The sequence below is a fragment of the Dendrobates tinctorius genome, unplaced genomic scaffold (genome assembly GCF_039654945.1).
Source record: "Dendrobates tinctorius isolate UK_male_01 unplaced genomic scaffold, ASM3965494v1 ptg000062l, whole genome shotgun sequence".
Lineage (NCBI taxonomy): Eukaryota > Metazoa > Chordata > Amphibia > Anura > Dendrobatidae > Dendrobates > Dendrobates tinctorius.
Genome location: NW_027361730.1, coordinates 24,023,849 through 24,049,770, shown reverse-complemented (window position 1 = coordinate 24,049,770; position 25,922 = coordinate 24,023,849). Strand labels below are relative to the sequence as shown.

Sequence of the window (25,922 nt, the reverse complement as noted above, 5' to 3'; positions counted from 1 at the left end):
CCGTCCACTCAAAAATCTCTTGTAGTTTCTTTTTCGAATATGGGGGTGGAATATAAAGTGCCACTATAATCACACATACACCAGAAATTCGGCATCTCAGGGAAACAAACTGCCCATCCCTATCTACGTAAGATTCAATTTCCTCGTAGTGAGCATGAGAATGTATCAGTACAGAGACTCCCCTCGCGTAGGCCGAATACATAGAGTGATAGGCCCGGGTAATCCATTTTTCTTTTCCTTTAATCAAGTGAATTTCTAGTAAACACTTAATAGCTGGATTGTACTTTCTAATTTCTGCCATGACTGCCGCTCTTTTACTTGGATCTGAAACCCCCCTCACATTCCAACTTAGAATTCTTGTATCACCACTCATTATGTCCTATGAACATCAGTTGTAGTCGGTCTCTTGTAGTCCCTTTATCACATTGCAGTATGAAAACTCTCCCACAACATATCCCCCCCGCCCCCCCTCTCCCCTCCTTCCCCGTATAACAGATTCTCTCTCTCCAACGAGAGAGGGTGCAACTGGCACCTAGCTACTGTGAGCCCTCGAATAGCCACTGAACCTCCTTCACTTGGGCGTACATCGCTCCCACCGTCACATACAAACATGCCCAATAGGCCACATAACTTTTTTTAACATGGATAATTCAATAAACATAAAAGAAAAAAAAAACCCCAGGATCTACGACCCAAAAATAGATCTGAGTACCCAGGCGTCGCGGGGCACAGATTCAAAAATAGAGAAAAAATGTCCGAAAAATTCTTCTTCTTCAGCCTTTTCCTTCTTTCTCAGCCCTTAGTTTGGAGTGGTTGATTTCCATCCACTTGACGGCCTCCTCTGGGGTTGGAAAAAACTGAACAGACCCCAAAGCTGCTACTCTCAGTTTGGCGGGATATAACATAGAGTACTTCACTCCCAGCACTCTCAGTCCTTTCTTGACCTCGCCAAATTTCATCCGCATTTTCTGAACCTCTGCTGAATAGTCCGGATATATTTCAATACGGCGTCCATTAAATATGAGGTCCTCCTTCTTCCTAGCCTCCCGGAGGATAGTCTCTCTATCTCTGCAGTTAAGTATCCTGGCCAACATTGTACGGGGGGCACTACCCGGAGGGAGGGGTCGCAGGGGAACGCGGTGTGCTCTCTCTACCGCAAACACCCTGGAGAGTGTGTCTCTGCCAATTTTAGATAGGATCCATTGCTCAGTAAAGTCAGTGGGGTCGTTACCCTCTACTTTTTCTGGGAATCCCACAAATCTAAGATTGTTTCTCCTAGATCTATTTTCTAGATCATCTTGTTTTAAGTGCACTTCTGAAATCTTTTGCGTGTGCTGGTTCTGAGTTTTCTGCATTTTATTTACAGTGTCCTCAGTGGTGCTCACTCTCTCTTCCACAGCACCCATCCTAGCATCCGCCTTGTTTAGTGCCTCTTTAATTCCAATAATTTCTTCCTTAATATTATCAACCCGGCTGCTCAACTTAGTCAGTGTTTTTTTACAGAACAATACCACCAGAAAGACATCTTTTAAAGTTGGTTCCCCTTCAGGGCCCTCCTCGTCAGCTTCACTATCCTCCTCTTCAGATGCACACTCAGAGACAGTGACTCCCCCTCCCCCCTCCTCCCTGCTTTCAGCTTCTCCTGCAGCTTCGTTGCTCATTCTCTCTCCCTCCAGCACAGTACCTTCTCCGGTGCCCCCCTCATCTTCCCTTGCAAAGCGCTGCAGCTTCTGGATAATTTGTGACCTTCTGCCATAGTTCTCAGTCAGTCTCTGTGCCTCCTCCACTCTCCCGGCGCCATCTTGTGCAGCCACACTGCCGTCCTCCCCGACGTCTTTCTGCCTCCTCCTCCCCATCTCCGCACTCTTCTTCACTCCCGGTGTCTCCACTCGGCCCTCGGGCACCCACCACAGCAGTAAGTGTGCACGGGTCTCTGTTATGTCGGCCTATTAAGGATTATTCTTCAGAATGACAGTGGAGCTCCTCAGCCTCACGTCCTCTCACATCCGCGCCAGGCCACGCCCCCTTATTTATACAACCTTAACAAGAAAATGAAGATAAAAGGAAACAGGAGGGAAAGAAGAAAAGAGAAGAAAGGGGAGGGGATTAAATGATCGTAAAAAATAGGAATTACAAATTAGAAATGGGATTGAGGCATTCCCTAGACCCGGAAGGCCATAGATCCTCCGATGGGAGTCAAGATCCAGGAAGACTATCCAGGAACCCAGGGTGCCCCGAATACCATCCAGTCAAATCATAGGGGTGATCATGTATTGAAGAGAATCATCAGTGTCCCATACCACCCATACCACGAACCCAGGGGTCTCTCTAAAAACAAGCCAGGGAGCCCAAGTGTTATAGCCTCTGTCTGTGTCGCCAACTATTTGGCCTATCATTTGCTCCATTCTGTAGAAATCATTAAGCTCAGTGACAAACTCAGAACGAGAAGGTGACTTTACCTGTTTCCAATATCTGGGGATCAGGTTTCTGACAGCTGTAAGGAAATGTCTAAGAAGACCTTTTTTGAATTTGGAAACTGAGATGTCACTCATGTACAATAATAATGCAGCTTCCATTGTGGGTCTAAAATTGATAATAGACAATCTATTGTGTAGGTCAAAAATTGCTGACCACAAGTTTTTGGTGGCCGGACAGTGCCACCATATATGAGTAAATGTGCCCACGTCATTTAGGCATCTCCAACAAGTATCCGGGACTACCGGGAATATAGAGTGTACAGCTGAAGGGCATCTATACCATCTTGCAAGAATCCTGTAGCTCCTCTCCTGTGATGTAGAACATAGTGAAGATCTAAACGTAAAGAGAAGGAAGGATCTTCAATCTGTCTTCGGACTATAAAGATCTTCCCAGGTCAGTCTCCCATTTAAAGAAGAATGGAAGAAAATCATGGAGAGGGGTTTGTCCCTCTTGAAAGAGTTTATACAACAGAGATACGGTATGATCCGGAGGGCTCTTGGACAGGCAGAGGGTCTCAAAGGGTGTTAATGCTCTAAAAAAATTAGTCCGATTAGCCAATTTTATTATAAAACTTCTCAATTGTTCAAAAAAGAACCAGGAACCCGCCGGTGGTTCCTCGTCTGAGAAAATATCCTGTAACGACTTCATTCCTGATCGAGTCATATAGTCATAGACTATAGGGTGAGAGCTTTTATCTTTATTTATGTCACCATGTTTTTAATCACAAAGATGCTACTCTCCTCCCACAGTCCAATTTTATTATTTGCTTAGATTAATATTAAAGGGTTAATCCCATCTCCAAGTTCCTATCCCAATATGTAGTAGGGGTAATAATAATAATTTTAGCAAATAGTTTTTCTGATGCACTTGGTCTCTTTCCTCTTTTGCATTCATTGCAGGACCTTGGATATCCATGGTTACGTCCACTAATTAAGTGACAGTTAGCTAGTTGGTAGCGGTCATTACCATGGATACCTAAGTCCTGCAATGCCTGCCCAAGAGGAAAAGACATAGTGAATTCAAAGAACTATACTACATTTCTAATATGAAGTATTTGTTAATATAATTATTATTACACCTTCTACATTGGGAAAGGATCTTGGAGATGGAAAGGCCCCTTTTAAAGTATTCTGACCTCATTGGCAGGCTTCATGCCCACTCATACCTGCTTATAGTCTTGCTTTTGTCCTTTTTTTTTCCCCATGATTTAGAGAGAGGAAATTATCCCTCTTTCTTGGAGAAGTTGAACTGTGTGTAACATTGGATTTCTCAACGTAACCGTGCGGATTCACTGCATCCACTACATTCTATTGGTGAAATTCCGACTCGCGTCTCCTCAAGAGAAATTTACATGCTGCGGTCTAGAAAGACATGTCGCATGTCAGTCTCCTCCACAGTTTGGCTGTGAGCGTCTTTGGACGCATAGTGGACATGGGATTTCTTGAAATCTGATCCACTATGCTGTAACATCTGGACTCTGCGGGTTGCACACTGCACAAGTACACAGCACCCAACCCTCAGCATTTACTGACTGTGGGAACATTCCCTAAGGCTATATTCACATATCTATTAATCATCCATTAGAACAGATTTAGTAGCAATCTGTTGACAAAAAAAAGTTGTTGTGACACAACTTTCTTTTCAGGCTAAAGAAAACTTATTTTAACTGGATCCATTAATTGGCCTTCTGTTTGTTTGTCGTTTGAAAAGGATCATTTTTTTGCTTACTGGATCAGTTTCAAATGGAAGAAAATGGATGGCTATGTAACGGATCAATTTTCCTTAGACTTCTGCAATGTTTAAAAAATGGTCCAGTTGAAATAACTTTTTTTTGTCCAGCTAAAAAAACCACAAAAAACTCATGTTTGCACAAATAATATATGCTCACTGGACATTTGAGCATAGCCTAACATGGCGGTGTGGTTTTCTGAATATTTGCTTAAAGGGAACCTGTCACGAGTTACGGCCACCGCCTTTCAGGGCTTATTTACAGTGTTCTATAATGCTGTAGATAAGCATACTCACCTGCTGGGATATCCATTCTGATGGGTGTTGCATTTCTGGGTCCGGTGCCTCCCATCTTCTTGTGATGCCGTTCTCCTGCTTGCTTCACATGCTTCCCGGCATCGGGCTCCTGCCCAGACGTACTTATCTGCCCTGTTGAGTGCAGAGCAAAGTACTGCAGTGCGCAGGTGCTAGGCCTCTCTAACCTTTCCAGGCACCTGTGCACTGCAGTACTGTACTCTGCCCTCAACAGGGCAGATAAGTATGCCTGCGCAGGAGCGCGATGCAGGGGAGCGAAGAAGCAAGCAGGAGGGCAGCATCGAAAGAAGATGGGAAGCGCCAGACCCGGACCTGCAACACTCATCAGACCGGACCGCCCTGTATGTGAGTATAATAAAAGTTATTTTTCCTCTCTTGCAGGTCGGATCGGGGCTTATCTACAGCATTATAGAATGCTGTAGATAAGCCCTGAAAGGCGGTGGCCGTAACTCGTATTTGCCTAACCTTGTGAAGGGTTTGCTTTAAATATTCAAGAAAAGAAAGATTATTCTTTATTATTCTTTTTTTTTTTTTCTATTTGCCAGGTGAAAAAACAAGAGATAGAAGGATGTGTTTTTTTTTTTTTTAACATACAAGTTCAGCATGGTTAGTAGACTGCTAGATGGATTGCATACCAGTATATAGTATGTTATGCTCATATTTTAGGACCACTTCATTGGTCACTTGTTTTTTTTTTGTTCAGTCATGCCAATGCTTAGCGCTGTATAAGGCTTCTAAGACTGCGATTATTTCACTTCCAGGTAACAATAACAACCAGGTTGTTGGTGTCACACATAAGTGGAATTAGGCATTATGAAAAGGATATACAGAAAATCAGGAAAAAAACTGGAAATAAATCTTCAGAAATGCCTCTGGACGATACTGAATCAATGAGAATAGTAGAGCAGCGCAAATCGAAACCTGATACTGCAAAAACCCAGAAAAATTCATCATTGGAACCGGAAGAGTTTTACATCAAGGACAAGTTCAACAGCGTGATTGAAGCTTTAGAACTGTTTAAGAATGATCCTTTGGTGTTTAAACCTGGTAGGTAACTTAACATTATGGAGAACACGGGGCATTGATGATTTTTCTTTTCTTCTTTTTTAAGTATATACATATATATGCTTTGAGGGTTTGTGTAGAATTGCATGTGTCTGCCATTGTTTTTTACTGTAAAGTAATCCATACATGAATATATCTTTGTTTTGGGGGCTTTGAACAGTGTAGCCGGAGGTAAGAAAATGTGCAAACAGTATGTTCTCAGCCCAGGCACTTAAGAGACAAGGTTTTTGTTTTATGAAACATGACTGACAGCAGGAGATGTAATAACATGATAAAAATAACCATAACAAACCATTCAAAACCCGCTCCATTCACATAGGCTATACGGGTTATCAGTGAGCTCAGTGGTCACGTGTTGGACATGCCGGTATCACCGCTGAGCTTAATGATTCAGTGATCATGTGTATGATGTGCGGCAGGATTCCAGCCCCAGGAGTGGTGGGAGCACCAAAGCTGATACACTGAAGCAGTGGCTATTTGAAAGCTGGTTTTAGGTATTATCTTATTGGCTCCTGTCAGAAAATGTAAACAAATCCAGGCCGACATCTTTATATATTTTTCTTCAAGGTTTTCTCAAAGGCAGACTTTTACCAGGTCATCTTATAGACCAGTGGCGGCGAACCTATGGCATGCGTGCCAAAGGGGGCACGCAGAGCCCTCACAGTGGGTACGCGCGCCACCACTCTTCTCAGCCCCCTCGCCATCTCCCTGATCACTACCACTGTAGCTACAGTCCTCTGAACACGCAGAGTCCCATCACGTCGCAGGAGCCGGCTCCGCGTCTAAAGCCTGTGCCCGCTGCTAAAGAGAAATTAATATTCACTGCATTGGCAGTGAATATTCTTTTCTCTTATAGCACACACAGTTGCACCCACCGACTTCGAGCCGTTCATTAAGGCGTGGAGAGAGGTGAATATTCATTACCTTAATGATCAGGGACACATGATCGCTAGGCAGCAGATGCTGCTGCCACAGGAACAAGATGTTGCGATGGCGCACACGGAAGGTAAGTAGGATGTTGTGTAGTTTTTTTTATTCCTTTCTCATGGGGGCCGTACATACAAAGATATAGGGATGAGGAACCATGCATACAAGGATGGGGATAAGGAGCTATTCATAACAGGATGGGGATGAGGAGCCATGCATACAAGGATGGGAATAAGGAGCCATGCAGAGAAGGATGGGGATAAGGAGCTATGCATACTAAAATAGGGATTATGGGACAATGCATACCTGGCTTATACTCGAGTCAATAAGTTTTCCCAGTTTTTCGTGGCAAAATTTGGTGCCTCTGCTTATACACGAGTATATACGGTATTTTTATTTTTTTTTATTTTTTTTTTTTAATGTGAGGCTATTATACTGTATGGAGCACTATGTAGGCACATTATACAGTATGTTGGGCCAATATTCAGTATGGAGCTTCATGTGGGGCCATTATACTGCATGGAGCATTGTGTGGGGCTATTATACAGTATGGAGCCATTATATAGTATGGAGCACTATGTGAGGCCATTTTATAGTATGGAGCATCATGTGGGGCCATTATACTGCATGGAGCTCTATGTAGCGCCTATTGCACTTTATGAAGGATTATGTGGGGGCCATTACACTGTATGGAGGACTATGTGGAGCCACTATACTTTATGGAGATCTATGTCGAGCCATTGTACTGTATGGATGGAGGACTTTATGTGCCTATCACCCCCATAGGTAGGCACAACTAATAAAATAAAGAAAATATTTTTATTTTTATTTTTCCATTAGGGATAGGGTTAGGGTTAGGGTTGAAAAGAGGGTTAGGGTTGAAAAGAGGGTTAGGGTTAGGGTTGAAAAGAGGGTTAGGGTTAGGGTTGAAAAGAGGGTTAGGGTTGAAAAGAGGGTTAGGGTTGAAAAGAGGGTTAGGGTTGAAAAGAGGGTTAGGGTTAGGGTTGAAAAGAGGGTTAGGTTTAGGGTTGAAAAGAGGGTTAGGGTTGAAAAGAGGGTTAGGGTTGAAAAGAGGGTTAGGGTTGAAAAGAGGGTTAGGGTTGGAAAGAGGGTTAGGGTTAGGGTTGGAAAGAGGGTTAGGGTTAGGGTTGAAAAGAGGGTTAGGGTTGAAAAGAGGGTTAGGGTTGAAAAGAGGGTTAGGGTTGAAAAGAGGGTTAGGGTTGGAAAGAGGGTTAGGGTTAGGGTTGGAAAGAGGGTTAGGGTTAGGGTTGGAAAGAGGGTTAGGGTTGGAAAGAGGGTTAGGGTTAGGGTTGAAAAGAGGGTTAGGGTTGAAAAGAGGGTTAGGGTTGAAAAGAGGGTTAGGGTTGAAAAGAGGGTTAGGGTTAGGGTTGAAAAGAGGGTTAGGTTTAGGGTTGAAAAGAGGGTTAGGGTTGAAAAGAGGGTTAGGGTTGAAAAGAGGGTTAGGGTTGAAAAGAGGGTTAGGGTTGGAAAGAGGGTTAGGGTTAGGGTTGGAAAGAGGGTTAGGGTTGAAAAGAGGGTTAGGGTTGAAAAGAGGGTTAGGGTTGAAAAGAGGGTTAGGGTTGGAAAGAGGGTTAGGGTTAGGGTTGGAAAGAGGGTTAGGGTTAGGGTTGGAAAGAGGGTTAGGGTTGAAAAGAGGGTTAGGGTTGAAAAGAGGGTTAGGGTTGAAAAGAGGGTTAGGGTTGAAAAGAGGGTTAGGGTTAGGGTTGAAAAGAGGGTTAGGGTTAGGGTTGAAAAGAGGGTTAGGGTTGAAAAGAGGGTTAGGGTTGAAAAGAGGGTTAGGGTTGGAAAGAGGGTTAGGGTTGGAAAGAGGGTTAGGGTTGGAAAGAGGGTTAGGGTTGGAAAGAGGGTTAGGGTTGGAAAGAGGGTTAGGGTTGGAATTAGGGTTAGCGTTGGAATTAGGGTTAGGCTTGTGGTTAGGGATGTGTTAGGGTTAGGGCTGTGGTTAGGGGTGTGTTGGGGTTAGGGTTGGAGTTAGAATTGAGGGGTTTCCACTGTTTAGGCACATCAGGGGGTCGCCAAACGCGACATGGTGCAACCATTGATTCCAGCCAATTTTGCGTTCAAAAAGTCAAACGGTGCTCCCTCCCTTCCAAGCCCTGACGTGTGCCCAAACAGTGGTTTACCCCAACATATGAGGTATCAGCGTACTCAGGAAAAATTGCACAACAACTTTTGGGGACTAATTTCTCGTGTTACCCTTGGGAAAATAAAAAATTGGGGGCTAAAAAATTATTTTTGTGGAAAAAAAATGATTTTTTCATTTTCACGTCTCTGCATTATAAACTTCTGTGAAGCACTTGGGGGTTCAAAGTGCTCACAACACATCTTACATACGTTCCTTGGAAGGTCTAGTTTCCAAAATGGGGTCACTTGTGGGGGGTTTCCACTGTTTAGGCACATCAGGGGCTCTGCAAACATAATGACGACCGCAGACTATTCCATCAAAGTCTGCATTTCAAAACGTCACTACTTCCATTCCGAGCCTTGACGTGTGCCCAAACAATGGTTCCCCCCCCCACATATGGGGTACCAGCGTACTCAGGACAAACTGGACAACAACTTTTGGGGTCCAATTTCTCCTGTTACACTTGTGAAAATAAAAAATTGCGGGCTAAAAAATCATTTTTTGAGAAAAAAAAGATTTTTTATTTTCACGGTTCTGCATTATAAACTTCTGTGAAGCACTTGGGGGCTCAAAGTGCTGCTCACCACACATCTAGATAAGTTCCTTGGTGGTCTAGTTTCCAAAATGGGGTCACTTGTGGGGGGTTTACACTGTTTAGGCACATCAGAGGCTCTGCAAACGTAACATGATGCCCGCAGACCATTCGATCAAGTCGGTATTTCAAAACGTCACTACTTCCCTTCCGAGCCCCGACGTGTGCCCAAACAATGGTCCCTCCCCACATATGGGGTATCAGCATACTCAGGGCAAACTGTACAACAACTTTTGGGGTCCAATTTCTCCTGTTACCCTTGTGAAAATAAAAAATTGCGAGCTAAAAATTCATTTTTTGAGAAAAAAAAAAGATTTTTTATTTTTATGGCTCTGCGTTACAATCTTCTGTGAAGCTCTTCGGGGTTCAAGGTGCTCACCACACATCTCGATAAGTTCCTTGGGGGGTCTAGTTTCCAAAATGGGGACACTTGTGGGGGGTTTCCACAGTTTAGGTACATCAAGGGCTCTGCAAATGTAACATGATGCCCGCAGACCATTCCATCAAAGTCTGCATACCAAAACGTCACTACTTCCCTTCCGAGCCCTGACGTGTGCCCATACAGTGGTCATCCCCCCACATATGGGGTATCAGCGTACTCAGGACAAACTGGACAACAACTTTTGGGGTCCAATTTCTCCTGTTACCCTTGTGAAAAAAAAATTGCGTGCTAAAATTCATTTTTTTTGAGGGAAAAAAATGATTTTTTATTTTGCTCTGCATTATAAACTTCTGTGAAGCACTTGGGGGTTCAAGGTGCTCACCACACATCTAGATAAGTTCCTTGGGGGGTCTAGTTTCCAAAATGGGGTCACTTGTGGGGGGTTTCTACTGTTTAGGCACACAGGGGCTCAGCAAATGTAACATGATGCCCGCAGACCGTTCCATCAAAGTCAGCATTTCAAAATGTCACTACTTCCCTGCTGAGCCCCAACGTGTGCTCAAACAGTGGTTCCCCCCCCACATATGGGGTACCAGCGTACTCAGGACAAACTGGACAACAACTTTTGGGGTCCAATTTATCCTAGTACCCTTGTGAAAATAAAAAATTGCCAACTAAAAAAATTTTTTTTAGGAAAAAAAAATATTTTTTTATTTTCACTGCTCTGCATTATAAACTTCTGTGAATCACCTGGGGGTTCAAAGTGCTCACTATGCATCTAGATAAGTTCCTTAGGGGGTCTAGTTTCCAAAATGGGGTCATTTGTGGGGGAGCTCCAAAGTTTAGGCACACAGGGGCTCTCCAAACACGACATGGTGTCCGCTAACGATTGGAGCTAATTTTCATTTCAAAAAGTCAAATGGCGCTCATTCCCTTCTGCGCCCTGCCGTGCACCCAAACAGTGCCCCCCCCCACATATGGGGTACCAGCGTACTCAGGACAATCTGGACAACAACTTTTTTGGTTCAATTTCTCCTGTTACCCTTGTGAAAATAAAAAATAGCGTGCTAAAAAATCATTTTTGAGGAAAAAAAATGATTTTTTATTTTCACTGCTCTATGTTATAAACTTTTGTGAAGCACTTGGGGGTTCAAAGTGCTCACTACACATCTAGATAAGTTCCTTAAGGGGTCTAGGTTCCAAAATTGTGTCACTTGTGGGGGAGCTCCAATGTTTAGGTACACAGGGGCTCTCCAAACGCGACATGGTGTCCGATAACGATTGGAGCTAATTTTCCATTCAAAAAGTCAAATGGCGCTCCTTCCCTTCCGGGCCCTGCCGTGCACCCAAACAGTGGTTTATGACCACATATGAGGTATCGGTGTACTCAGGAGAAATTGCCCAACAAATTTTTGGATCCATTTTATCCTGTTGCCCATGTGAAAATGAAAAAACTGAGGCTAAAAGATAATTTTTGTGAAAAAAAGTACTTTTTTTTTTTTTTTTTTACGGATCAATTTGAGAAGCACCTGGGGGTTCAAATTGATCACTATGCATCTAGATAAGTTCCTTGGGGGGGTCTAGTTTCCAAAATGGGGTCACTTGTGGGGGAGCTCCAGTGTTTAGGCACACAGCGACTCTCCAAACGCGACATGGCAAGCGCTAAATATTCCAGCATATTTTCCATTCAAAAAGTCAAATGGCGCTCCTTCCCTTCTGAGCCCTGCCGTGCGCCCAAACAGTGGTTTATAACCACATATGAGGTATCGGTGTACTCAGGAGAAATTGCCCAACAAAGTTTAGGATCCATTTTATCCTGTTGCCCATGTGAAAAATGAAAAAATTGATGCTGAAAGAAAATTTTTGTTGGAAAAATTAAAATGTCCTTTTTTTCCTTCCATGTTGCTTTAGTTCCTGTGAAACACCTAAAGGGTTAATAATCTTCTTGAATGTAGTTTTGAGTAGCTTGAGGGGTGCAGTTTTTAGAATGGTGTCACTTTTGGGTATTTTCTACCATATAGACCCCTCAAAGTAACTTCAAATGTGAGGTGGTCCCTAAAAAAAATGGTTTTGTAAATTTTGTTGTAAAAATGAGAAATCGCTGGTCAACTTTTAACCCTTATAACTTCCTAACAAAGAAATATTTTGCTTCCAAAATTGTGCTGATGTAAAGTAGACATGTGGGAAATGTTATTTAGTAACTATTTTGTGTCACATAACTCTCTAGTTTAACAGAATAAAAATTCAAAATTTGAAAATTGCGAAATTTTCACAATTTTCGCCAAATTTCTGATTTTTTCACAAATAAACGCAAAAATTATCGATCTAAATTTACCACTAACATGAAGCCCAATATGTCACGAAAAAACAATCTCAGAATCGCTAGGATGCGTTGAAGCGTTCCAGAGTTATTACCTCATAAAGGGACACTGGTCAGAATTGCAAAAAATGGCCAGGTCATTAAGGTCAAAATAGGCTGGGTCATGAAGGGGTTAAAGGGTTTGTTCTCATCATGATAAAGGGTTACAATTGTAAAAACAAACAACTTTGCAATTTTACTTTTGATTAAAAATCCTCTCTATTCTCAAGAACTAGACCTTCACGACAATTGGTGGCTAGTATCTTATGCTTGGAGTGCAGCGCTTACAAGCTCTTTGATATTGACTTTATAGCATGCAAATGTACATCTAAAACCTCAGTATTCAGGGCACTTTGCGAAAAATAAGTGGGTTTTGGATTGCAGTTTGGGCACTCGGTCTCTAAGGCTAGTTTCACATTTGCGTCTTTGTGCGCAGCGCATCGTGAGCAAGTAGAAACGCATGCAAAAACGCACATGCATTACATAGGTACGCATGACGCATGCGCACGATGTAATGTGCACAAAAACGCTAATGTGAAACCAGCCTAAAAGGTTTGCGATCACTGATACAGGCTATAGGCAACGTAGATTCACATGTGTACATAGGTCAGAGTAACTCCTCTGTAGGCATCAGTGACACCTGTAAATGCACTTTTATTTTTAAATTCAGTTTAATGTGTAGAGCTATGCATGAGACTGACTAGAGAGCAAAAGATCAGAGCGGAGCCTCGGAGCACCGCAAGAACTACGGTGGCCCCCAAGGTAGGATATTGTACTAACAAGCAGACACGCTCCACAATAAGTAGGACCTGTCGCACTGAATGTTGGGATTCCTTGGATTTATATGCAGGGTGATGTCACAACTGCAGCCATCGCTGAGAGCGGAGCACTGGTAGAGAGCTGAATCTGGGGAAGGTGAACACCGTATGATTTTTATTATTTTTACATGGTGCTGGCTAATACAGGGAGAATCCTGAAAGTGGAAAGCCCTTTTAAAGTGTAACTCAATTTTTTTTTTTCTCATTTTAATACTAATTGTTTAAATTGCAAATATATTGTAATAGGGTTTATTACCTTATTTTGCAGCCTTCTTGCACAATGCAGATGCTGAGCTGTGCTGGAACAGCTGCTTAGATTTGTGCACCATATCTGGCCAATGAGTCTACCAAATGTGAGTGGGGGAAGAGAACAGCCACAGTGAGAGAAGGTCAGGCGTGGAGTCTGCACAACTTTCCCTGCTAATATAATGAGCACTGTGCGGAAGGACCCTTGTAATGGAGTAAAGGCTGAGCGCTCTGTATGCTCTGCCTTTTTGTAGTTGTGACAGTGAGAGCAGGAGCGGAGTCTGCACAGTGATTTCCCGATATAATTATGCATCGGTGACAAAGCTGTACAGACTCCTGTTCTTGCTGTCACTGCTACTAGAGGCAGAGCACACCGTGGGAACTCTTAGTCTCCATTGCTTCACAATCCACTCCTGTTACTGGAGCAGCACCAGCAAAGTGCGCTGGTACCATTATCAGCCTAGTGAGGGTTTTGCAGACTCCTCTGCGGCTGCTAGGAGGCAAAGCACACAGTGTTCTCTCCCCCTGTTCTAGATCCATACACTAAATAAGTTACAGCACAGTTTGGCATCTGTTTTCTGCAGGAAAATAGGGTAATTAACCCTATCATAAGATTTTCACTAATTACATAACTAGTATTTAAATGAAAAAAAGTTTAGTTACTCTTTACGTATTAGTTGAAAGTATGTGTCACAATCCATTTTTGGATCCATGGCAGATCTGGATTCTCACATATAAACTTTTTTCTTTCAGGCCATTGGGGGTTAATATCATTTTTTTCCCCCGGTGGCCGCTAGTGTAATTACATTTATGCTGAATTTGCTGATTCAGGTGGTGACCACTCCTACCATCCTTTAAAAGGTCACCTGATGCATCAGCTGACTGTCTGTGTTAGAGGTCATTCTGCAGTAACCACTCTGGGAGAAAGAGCTTGCTGGGAGCAGTGGTGCCTCAGCTGTTTATGGTGCATCTGATGTCGTGATGCTGCTGTGCAGTGCTTTACAACAGAAAGCTGAGTGTTGTTTGTCTTTACCTGGTTTGTCCTATCTTCCCTTGAAAGAAGTCGTATAGGGATGTCAGGATAGACCAGGGCACATCCTTAGTAGAGTGCAGGAGGTGTCCATTCCTCGTTCCGTATCGTTGTAATTGTGTCCCCGGTGTTCCCTTGTTTGTTGTGTTGTTGGTGACCGACCAATCGTTGGGTCGTGTCGCACTCTTCAGTCACTCCGTGACAGTATGTTACCCTGACATATAGTGTAAAAGAACAAATCTATGATAAATGAATCCATAAGTAAAACATGTCTCCTGTCTGGTTAAACTCTCATCACCAATATTAAAGCTGTATTATACCACCTACAGGAGATGTATTATTTAGTAAAATAACTACAAGCAGTAGTAGTGTTCGTTTTTTCATTTTTGAATGCAAGTTATTTATGTACCACTATAGGAACAGTGAGATTTCTATAATTTATATTTCACACCTTAATATGTATAAACAATTACTTTTAGGGCTTGCACACACGATCGTAGATTCTCTCATGGGAGAGAATCTTCTCGATTATGCTAATGACACTACGATCAAAACGTGATCAGAGTTTGAGCCGAGTGTCAGTTTACCATGATCTGATTATCTCGCATGAGAGAATTGTATCACAGGTGCAGAGAAGACTGTGAACTTAATTTTTCAGTCACCCAAAACAACACCACGAATAGAGGGAATCCCCCCTTCAAGGACAGGAAACCTACAGAATAAAAGGGCGGTATCTCTCCCTTGCTTTACTTGGTTACCTGTCCTTAACAGGGGAACCTTTCAGTGGGCGTACCTCAAGAAAAGGTGTTGGATGCTGGTATTCCAGACCAAGCCAGGTTGACTCAGGCAGTGGAGTTGCCACTACCTTGGCTGGTGCAGGGTCCTTAAGCACCACCGATGGGTCTAGGGGACTGTCATGGTTGAGCAAATGGAGCCAGCTGTGTCGCCACTTTCAGTGGCTTGCCGGCTTCCCCACGTCCCCTACTACATGTGCGGGAATGCACCAGGAGGCACTCCCTTATGACTCAGACACTACATTCAGGTGACTGAAAGTAATTTCCGGGGATGGATGATGCCAGGAGTGACTTGCTGTTGGCTGGTCCTGCTTTAAAAAGTGGTTAGTATAAGAAATTAAGGCACTCAAAAGAAGTATATGCAGAAGAAATTTATTTATACAACAGATTCTCCCAAAATTATATGACGTTTCGGTCTACAACTCAGACCTTCATCAGACTGGGAACAAAAGACAGGAAAACACAATCAATTAAAAACATAAAAACCACTGTGTTTAAGAATCAATATTACAAGGGCTAATGGAAGATGATACTCATCATAAATGTATAAATATATGACAAAACGAGAAACACCAGTTAACACAAGGTTCACACTTCAAATATGACAGAAGTATCTAAAATGTTGATAATATAAAATAGTTACTTGTAACATGTTTAGTTGCGTACAGGAAAAAAATAAAATACATTTTGGAAAAATTACCAGACCAGAAGAAATGTACGAAAATAACTAGTACCTAGAGGTATGGCGATATATGTGAGCATGGAAAGTCCTTGGAAGGCAGCCACGATAAGTAGCAATATTCTCTGTAGAAATTAATAAGAGTATTAATAAAAGAACATTCATTCTTATACTATACGTTTTGAGGAGTGGCATCCTTTTCCGTGCACCTCGAAGACGGAGTGACGTGTACTCTATTCCTATTAAAAAGTGGTTAGACAGCCAGGAGAGCGATGTACCTATAGCTCCAGCGTTCCCTCCAGGCAAAATGGGGGTCAAAGAGTCACAAGAGCCAGAACAGCAGCAGCGAAGGGTGCGGCAGCATGAAAATTCTCCAGACGACTTCACGGCTTTGTGACCTTGGCAACCGTGGCAGTGGATACTTCAAATCCGGTACCCTTGGATGCTTCTGAGTGGTAATTGATCTTCGTTAAAGTTCAGTTTGTAATTGAGGTGCCCTTTCTCCTTCGCCTCATTGGGGGACACAGTACTGTGGGTGTATGCCACTGCCTCCTGGAGGCTGACACTAAGTGAAAAAAAGAGGTTAGCTCCTCCTCCGCCGTATACACCCTCACCCCGATTGCGGGCGGAAACCAGTTCATGCTTAGTGTCCGTTGGAGGCACACGTCTGTTTTTTTTCTCCAGACTTTTTTTTTTTTTTTTCCCCCTTTTTCTATGAAGATGAGACAGGGGCGACGGACCCTATTGAAAGGGTCCGATCTCCCCAAACCAACAACGGGCGAGCACGTGCGAGTGTCGCCTCCACGTATCCTATCCCGCAAAGTGGGACACATCTCATAGTTTTTCCCAGACTTTTTTCCTTTTTTCTTTTTACTTTCCATGAAGATAGGGGCAATGGACCCTATTGAAAGGGTCCGATTTCCCCAAACCAACAACGTGCGAGTGTCGTCTCCACGCATCCTCTCCCGCAACGTGGGGTATGGTGCCGGACTTACCCTGACCACCCTAAGATATTGAAACCCTAGGCTGTACAGAGGCACAAGCATAGTCCGTGCGGCCCCCACTGCTCCACCAATGCTAGACTGCGGTGCTGCAAGGCGGCAGATGGTCCCTCCCCTCACCTTTGGGTTAGATGGAGCTATGGTGCCTGCACCATCCTATATGTGGCCCCCCCCTCTACCTGAGCTGGAAGAGCATTGTCACGGAGAGAATGGCCTGGGAGGGCTCCTGCAGCAGCGTCCACAGGGCTGGAGCCCTTAGCCTTGTCTTGTCGGGCAAAGGTAGTCCCCCCCCCCCCCCCCCCCATCCCTCACGGCGGCGTGTCCTGACGTCTGGCCACGTATCCTCGGCTGGCGGTCGGTGGCGCCCCCTGTCACAGGCAGACGCTGAAAATCCAGCCCGTGGCTTTGGCCGGTGCTGGGCCGCGGGCAGAAGTCCCGCCTCCCTTCGCGTCACTTCCGGCGGCCCATCCCCCTGTGGCCTGGGTGGGCACCGAAGAAATTGAGCCCACGGCTTCGGACCAGCGCTTGGCCTCAACTTGAAGTACCGCCCAGGACGCCTCTTCTTCCGACGGCCCGCCCGCAGCTGAGGTACGTGCTTCTTTGGAGCAACGCGCGGCACTTCCAGGACACATGGGGGCTCAGGACTGGGGTAAGTGCTCCACCCCGCACCCGAGAGGCCACGCTACGGGTAAACGAGGAGTGCTCCCCCCCGCCTCCCAGCAGGCTGCAGTACTGATGCCTGGCAGATATAGCATGTCTGGAAAAGTGAAGACGCACACGTTCCTATACGCTGCATGCATCTCTTGTCGGGCCGCTTTTCCGCTGGCGCAGAGCAAGCGATTATACGAAGCCTGCGATTCCGAGCGCTCCAAGGAGCCCTCCCCTGCGACTGAGCCCAGTGTTCCAAGTCCCCCGGAATGGGCCCTATCACTGTCGTAGTCTATGGCGTCACTTACAAGAGCAATCGAGTCCCTTCGTGCCTCAGATAGGGGCAGGGATAGTGACTCGCCTGTCTTAGAGGGATCCTCCACCTCACAAGAGCCCTCTGGCCTGCAGGGGCCGCTCTCACTCCAGGCAGACGCGGGGGGGAAACAAACCCACACGGCGTCTTCCCGGTCCATCCGGTGCCTCGGCATCCGTGAGTTCTGCTTCTTGCTCTCCTTCACCAGTAGTCGAGAGAGAGCAAAGTTCAGATTATGACTCGGGACGAACTCCTGGACCTTGATACCCCGGGGTGTCGAAAAACAGTGGACAGCCTCATTGAAGCCGTCAATTAGACTCTGGGGATTGAGGATGATTCCACCCTGGCTTCAGGCCATAAGGTGTCATTTAAGCGAGCTAAGCGGCCGCATAGAGTATTTTGCACTCAACCAGAGTTGGAGTACATAGTGCAACGACACAGGGAATGGCCAGACAGGCGCTTCTCAGGCCAGGAGGCGCTGGAAGCGAGGTATCAGTTTGCCCCGTATCTCTGTAAAAAATGGACGGAATCCCCAGCGGTGGATCCACCCGTGTCACGCTTGGCCTCTAAAACCCTGTTATCCGTACCTAGTGGTTCTTCTATTAAGGATCCCACTGATGGTCTCATAGAGAGCTTGGCTCGCTCAGTTTTTGAAGCATCAGGATCAGCACTCTCTCCCTCGTTCGCGGCAATGTGGGTGGCCAAGGCCATGATTTCTTGGTCAGAATCATTGAACAGAGCCTTGCAGGATAGGGACCTACCTGCAGAGGTATAAGAGATCGCTGTGGCTGGGGACTACTTAATCAATGTTTCTTTGGATGCAGGCCATTGGCGCCGCACTTGCTGCCGCAAACGCAATTTTCATTAGGAGAGCTTTATGGTTAGGGACATGGCGGGACGATTCAACCTCCAAGAAGTCCTTGACTTCTCTATCTTATCACTGCGGCCGCCTATTCGGAGAGAAGTTAGACCAGCTCATCTCCGACGCCACAGGAGGGAAGAGCGGTTTTCTCCCTCAACAAAAGGTCAAACCGCCGTTTCGCCACCAGTTTCAGGCACAGTTTTGGGCCTTTCGCAACCCCAGGTGGACTAAGCGGCCAATTCAGCTGTTTCAGGACGCCCCAACCAGGATAGGGATCGACAAGTCTCATATAGAGTCAACCCGTTGGGGAGAATGCGTGCTCGGCAGCCCAGGTCCCAAAGATCCTCAGCCAAATATCTCAAGGCATTTTTTAGGCGACATCAGCAAAGTAGGCGGCCGCCTACTCTGGTTTTGCCACATCTGGGTCACCGTCGCACACGACTCATGAGAGAGAGAGCTGGTGTCCTCAGGGTACAAGATAGAATCGTTTTGGGGGGTACCTGATGATAAATTTTCTTTCCCGTCTTCCCAAAGGGGAGACCCGTGCAAGGGCGTTGCTAGGAGCCATCGAATCACTCCAGCACAACGGAGTAACTATTCCCATGCCAGAGTACGAGAAGGCTCAGGGCTTCTATTCCAACCTATTCGCAGTCCCCAAGAAGGACGGGACAGTCAGGCCTGTTTTGGACCTAAAGTTCCTGAACAAATTTATCAGGATCAGACATCTCCGGATGGAGTCTCTCCGTTCAGTTATATCAGCCATGGGGCAGAGAGGATACTTGGCCTCTATCGACATCCAGGACGCCTACCTGCACATCCCCATTTTCCCTCCGCATCAAAGATTTCTACGCTTCGCCATCAACGGTTTACATTTCCAGTTCACAGCGCTGCCCTTTGGGCAAGCCACCGCCCCCAGAGTGTTCACAAAGGTCATGGCAGTCGTCATGGCCTTCCTGCCCACTTGGGGTATAGTCGTCTTGCCTTACTTAGATGACCTCTTGGTCAAGGGCCCTTCGATTCGGGCATGCGAGGAAAGTGTCAACATCACGCTAGATACTCTTTCCCGCTTAGGATGGTTGGTCAACATGAAGAAATCATCCCTTGTCCCAGTTCAGAGGATTTCCTTTCTAGGGATGATCTTCGACACCTTCCGAGGGTTGGTAATTCTCCCTCGAGACAAAGCCCTAGCGCTTCGGCAGGGAGTCCGGACGCTTCGCCAACCAGTCCCTCACACCATCCGTTTTGGGATGAGGATACTAGGGAAAATGGTGGCAGTGATGGAAGCGATCCCGTTCGCCCAGTTTCATCTTCACCCCCTGTAGCACGCCCTCTTGTCATCCTGGGACAAGAACCCATTCACGCTCGATCACCAGTGCCGGTTGTCCTCTCAGGTCAGACAGTCACTCGAGTAGTGGACAGCTAGTTCCTCACTGCTTCAGGGGAAACCTTTTCTCTCAGACCATTGGTTGGTAGTCACAACCGATGCCAGCCTCCTCCGGCGGGGGAGCGGTTTTTCGCCACCACACGAGCCAGGGACGGTGGTCGCCGCAGGAGGCACGCCTCCTGATCAACTTGTTGGAAATACGAGCAATCTGGCTGGCTCTGCAACATGTTCAGCAAGTTCTCGCAGGCCTCCCCGTGGGGATTCAGTCGGACAACGCCACGGCGGTGGCTTACATAAATCAAGGGGGCACCCGCAGCAGAGCAACCATGCGCGAGGTAGGGCACGTTCTTCACTGGGCCAAGAGGAACCCCTCGGTGATATCGGCGGTCCACATCCCGGGCGTGGAGAACTGGGCGGCGGACTTCCTCAGCCAGCAGGGTCTTGCGTCCGGGGAATGGTCACTCCACCCCGAGGTCTTCCTGCAGATTTGCCAACGATGGGGAACACCAGATGTGGACCTGATGGCCTCCAGGGTGAACGCCAAGGTGCCCATGTTTGTCGCTCGGTCCCGGGACCCGTAGGCGATCGTCGTGGATGCATTGGTTCTGCCATGGAACCAGTTTCGCCTCACATACTTATTCCCCCCGCTGCCACTACTTCCAAGGGTCATCAAGAAGATCAAAACAGAAGGGGTTCCAGTGATTCTGCTGGCCCCAGACTGGCCCCGTCGAGCATGGTACGCAGATCTAGTGCAGCTGCTCGCCGACGTTCCTTGGCGACTGCCAGAGCGCCCAGATCTATTGTCCCAGGGCCCGATCTTCCACCCGAGCTCAGGGGCCCTGTGTTTGACGGCATGGCAGGTGAATCTTGGATTCTGACCCAGGCGGGTTTTGGGCGCGAGGTGGTGGCTACAATGGTTAGTGCCCGGAAGCCTACCTCGGCGCGAATTTACCATCACACCTGGAAGGTGTTCTTCTCTTGGTGTCGAGACCGCGGTTATCCTCCACAGAGATTCTCTATTCCCAACATCTTGGCCTTTCTACAGTCTGGCCTAGACTCAGGGTTGGCCCCGAGCTCTCTCAGGAGACAGATATCGGCTTTATCCGTCCTGTTTCAGCGTAGAATTGCTGCCAATTTACAGGTAAAGACTTTCATCCAGGGAGTCTCCCACTTGGTACCTCCCTATAGGGCGCCCCTGGACACCTGGGACCTTAACCTGGTCCTAAGCGTTCTGCAGGAAGCTCCATTTGAACCGCTACAGGATGGCTCCTTGTCATACCTTTCCTGGAAAGTAGTGTTTCTTGTGGCGATAACATAAATCAGGCAGGTCTCGGAGCTGGCAGCTGTATTCTGCCGAGCCCCGTTTCTCACTTTCCACAAGGATAAGGTGGTCCTCAGACCAGCTCCCCCCTTTTTTGCCGAAGGCTGGTTCCTCGTTTCACATTAATGGGGATATTGTCTTGCCTCCATTTTGTCCAGCACCGGTACACCGCGTGGAAAGGCTCTTCACACGTTGGACCTGGTTAGAGCCCTCAGGAGGTATGTGTCACAGACGGCACCCTTTCGGCAGACAGACACGCTGTTCGTGCTCCCCGAGGGGAGCAGGAAGGGACTCGCTGCCTCAAAATCGACCATAGCCAGATGGACTTGTTTGACTATTCAGGAGTCCTACCGCATCAGAGGTGCGCCGGTTCCAGCAGGGATCAGAGCACACTCTACTCGGGCAGTGGGCGCCTATGGGGCGCTTCGGCACCAGGCTTCGACGAAACAGGTTTGCAAGGAAGCAACCTGGTCCAGCCTGCACACGTTTGCCAAACATTACAATATCCATACTCAGGCTTCAGCGAATGCTAGCCTAGGTAGAAGGATTCTCCAAGCAGCGGTGGTGCACCTTTAGAAAGGAGGTGCGTGTAGCTTGGATCGGTGAGTCAACTTCCCACCCAGCGACTGCTTTAGGACATTCCACAGTACCTGTGTCCCCCAATGAGGCGAAGGAGAAGTTAGGGATTTTTGTGATAAACTCACCGTAAAATCCTTTTCTCCGAGATGCTCATTGGGGACACAGCACCCACCTTGATAGCCAGTTGGCTCTTGTTTAATTAATGTGCATTTTCGTTGATATTGGGGTGGTTCTTTTCTAGACATATTGTTACCTTCATTAAGGATGATTTTGTTGTTCTCCTACTGCTTTTGCACTAAACTGGTTTCCGCCCGCAATCGGGGCGAGGGTGTATACGGCGGAGGAGGAGCTAACCTCTTTTTTTCACTTAGTGTCAGCCTCCAGGCGGCAGTAGTATACACCCACTGTACCTGTGTCCCCCAATGAGCATTTCGGAGAAAAGGATTTTACGGTGAGTTTATCACAAAAATCCCTGTTTCTTCTAATTTTTATTAGCGAAGAAAGTTTGTAGTGAAGGCCAAGCACAGGGATTGTGCGCTCTGTGGGGGAAGAGTTGCCCATTACCTGGGAGAAAAAGATCTTTCAGTATTAAACAGATGTTATGTGAAGAGACCCCTAACTTTGCCGCTGAATTAAGATCTATTATTAGAATGAAGTTTAAGAATTCCATGAAATCCCTGACCCAAGGGGGAATAAAAAGAAACTTGGTAAGTGGTGTCCAGAATCTGATGTTTCTGACAGTTCTGAGAAAGACGGTGAAAAGAGACGTAGATTCATCCAATTCAACTTCATCATAAGTTGAGATCCACAATGGGGGTAGTAGATCCAAGACCTTAAAAGATCTGTCCGGGATATAATGTTTGGCGGTCTAGAGCAAAGTAAGTGCCGGCTCTTTCTCCTGAATGAGAAAATTCAGTTACTGATAAAAAGGGAAAGAAAAAGTCCCTCCCTCCCATCTTTCAAAAGTATGTATTATTTTAATGATTCATCCTCATGTTCCTGGAACAAAGCCCCAAAGTAAAATGTGGCAATAGCTAAAGCTTCTAAAAAGTTTTCCCTGCCCTTTGAGGACATGGGGGTGCTGAGAAACCCTCCTGATTAGAAGGTGCATACCTTCCTTAAGGGTTTCTGCGACCTCACTTAAGATCTGGTTGGATCATTTGGAAAAACGGCTTAAAGATAAAGTACCGAGGACAATGTGTTAGCCACGATTCCTTTACTGTAGGGGGCAGTGACATTCCTAGCGGATGCCTCTGCAACGTTTTCTAATGCAGCTCGTAGGACTCTTTGGTTGAAATATTGGCCAGGGGACCTTCAGATGAAATCTAAATCTCTGCTCGAATTCCTGAGAGGGCGAATATTTGTATGGGCCTGCCTTAGATGATATTCTAGAGAAGGCGAGTGATAGTAGGAATGGATTCCCCAACTCCCCATCCCATCTTTTAAAAAGTCCTATCGGTGTAGAAGGTTTCATCGGAGGAGACCCCCAGAGATCAGGTAAGTTGGAGGAAGAAGGTTAGAGGCTTTCTGTTTGGAGCTCCTTCCCCCCCTGACAGTAAAAAAAAAAAAAAACGCCCAGTGATGCGTTTTCCCAGGTTGGGGGGGGGGGGGGAACTAGCCCTCTTTCTTCCTGCCTGGGAAAAGATTTCTAGAAGTGACTTGATCCTCCCTCTAAAAAAGAGAGGCTTAAAACTGGAATTACAAACAGTTCCCCCCAAAAAATTTCACCCACACTCCCCTATGGTCCTCGCCGGAAGAGCTTTAGAGTCCAAAGTTCTGGACTTAGTAAAAAAAAAAAAAAAAAAAAGCAGTCCTCAATTCTTCCCAAATTGTTTTGACAGTCCTAGACCTGAAGGATGCTTATTATCATGTTCCCAATACACAAGGATAACCAAAAGTTCCTCAGGATATCCACAAAAGGATAGTCAGGCACTTTCAGTACAGAGCCCTTGCAATGGGCCTAGCAGTAGCTCCTCGGGTATTTACTAAACTGATTGCACAAGTAATGGAACACCTGCGGGAAAAGAGATGTACTGATAATTCGATATCTAGACGTCTTTTTGATTGTAGGCAACTCAGCCCGGTACTGCAGAGTTCAGTTGCAAAGGGTCATGACCTCCTTAATCTTATGGTGGCTCTTAAATATAAAAAATCATAGCTAGAGCCAGAAAAATATAAGACTTTCTTGGGCTTATATTGGATTCAAAGAAATAGGAGTGTCGTCTTCCAGAAGACAACGTTAAAATGATCATTTATCAGATATCACAGGCACTGAAAACCCCCTCCATGTCCCTCAGAAAAGCCATTTCCCTTCTGGGTTCCTTGATCTTTTGCATCCCAGCAGTACTGTGGGACCAGTTTCACACCAGGCAACTACAATGTGATGTCTTAAGCAGTGACCACACATTGCCTCACTTGGTGGCTAAAGATAGAGAAGCTAGTCAGGGGAGTACCTTGGGTAGACAGGATTGCTTGTGCGATGACTATGGATGCAAGCCCCAGGGGTGGGAGGCTCACCTAAAACATATCATATTCCAAGGGGTTTGGACAGGAGACCAGATGGTATTTTCATCGAACATGAAAGAGCTTTTAGCAATAGAACAGCTCTTCTTCTCCCTTCAGTGCCACCTTGTGAGCGTTTTTTCAGACAATCAAGCAGTAGTTGCTTATCTAAATCATCAGTAGGGAACCCGGTCCAGGCCCTTGAAGGAAGTAGAAGGCCACAATTCAGGTTGCGGAGGACCATCTCCTTTCACTGACAGCGCTCTACATGTAAAGAAAAAGAAAATTACAGAGCAGATTTTCTGAGCCAAAACCGGTTAAGGCAGGGAGAGCGGGTGTTAAAACAGTAAGTCTTCAACCAGATTGTATGGGAGGCCTCCCATCACATTCTGGTATATGCATTTCCCCCAGTGATTTTGATTCTAGTTGTCCTGAGAAAGATCAGAGAGGACAGAGCGAAAGTTATACTAATTATCCCCTTCTGGCCACTAAAGACGTGATTCTCCTGGTTAAAAGGAATCTGTCACCAGTTTTGTGACATAGCAGCTTATTCAGCATCTGCGCTGCATTCACTAAATCCTTATATAACTCCGTGACTCCCCCTGTATATCCCTGAAAAACCTTTTTAGTTTCTCCCACATTGTATGGTAATTTTCTTGGTCCTATCCGATGTGCGTGGCTTCGGGCCTCTCCATCACTCCCTGTTGTGAGTTCATTTTCCCCTTCGTCACTGAGGTCTGGTGAACTCCCTATTCTGGTGAAGGAAGGTAATGAGCCTGATTATCAGGCACCTGAACCTGATGAGGATGACTGGCTGAGTGGAGTCACGGACTGGATATAAGGCTGCCGACGCCCTTCTGCCCTGCGGGTGATTTCTCTGTGGACTTCTAGGACACCAGTCCGATTCCTGCTCCTCTAAGCTAAGTTTTTCTGCTTTGCCTGTTTGCATTAGTGTTTTGTTTTTTGCTTTCCTTGCTTTTCTGGATTCTGCCATTCCCTGCTGGGGTGAGCTGAATCTCCTTTTGCCTGTAGCTCTGTCTTCAGAATATTCCTGAGTACTGACATAGCTTTTTTGAAGCCTAGCATCTTCAGGGCCTTTTTCACTGTCGGTCTGTTGGCTCTTATTTTCATAGGGTTTTTCACGGATTGCAGACAGCAGCCTTCCTGTCCTTTTCTAGCTAGCTAGATTGGGCCCCGTCTTTGCTCAGTCTATCTTTCTGCCTGTGTTAGTGTTTTCATCTTGCTTCACCGTCATTATATGTTGGGGGCTGCCTATTGCTTTGGGGTCTGCTCTGGGGCAGTTTAGTTTTCCCCTTTCTTTCTTTAGGCCTAGCTATTTCTCCGGCTGTGATCGAGGGGTCTAGGGCATCGTAGGAACCCCCCACGGCTACTGCTAGTTGTGTTGATAGGTTCAGGGGTCTGTAATCCGATAGCTGCCAACTTCTCTGGTTTTCTGGACTTAGCTAGCATTTCTGTTTTTGCCTCCTATGGTGACTCAATCATAGCACCTCACACCCTGCTGCTGCTCCCTGTCCTCCTTTAATTGACGTGGATGACGCCTCCTGCATCATCTACATCGCTGTGCAACATCTTGCACCTGCTTAGAAATATTGCAGCTAAGCGATATGCTTTGCCCAACTGCGGGCAAAGCCAATAAAACGGAAATACGTTTGCCAGCGCATGCGCAGCTCTGTTCAGCTTTTTACTTTTTTCACAAAAATTTTGCTTTAGCCCCAAATTTTTTGCTTTCACA

At 46.0% G+C, this 25,922-nt stretch overlaps 1 protein-coding gene across 3 annotated transcripts in view; it reads left to right on the top strand.

Annotated features, from left to right (window-relative positions):
* Positions 1-25,922, top strand: part of LACTB (lactamase beta) — a 103,083-nt gene that overhangs the window by 23,631 nt on the left and 53,530 nt on the right. For all 3 annotated transcript variants that reach the window (XM_073579392.1, XM_073579393.1, XM_073579394.1), the window contains one exon: positions 5,283-5,568. In XM_073579392.1, the coding sequence (XP_073435493.1) occupies positions 5,283-5,568 (286 nt within the window). The remainder of the gene's footprint in view (positions 1-5,282; positions 5,569-25,922) is intronic.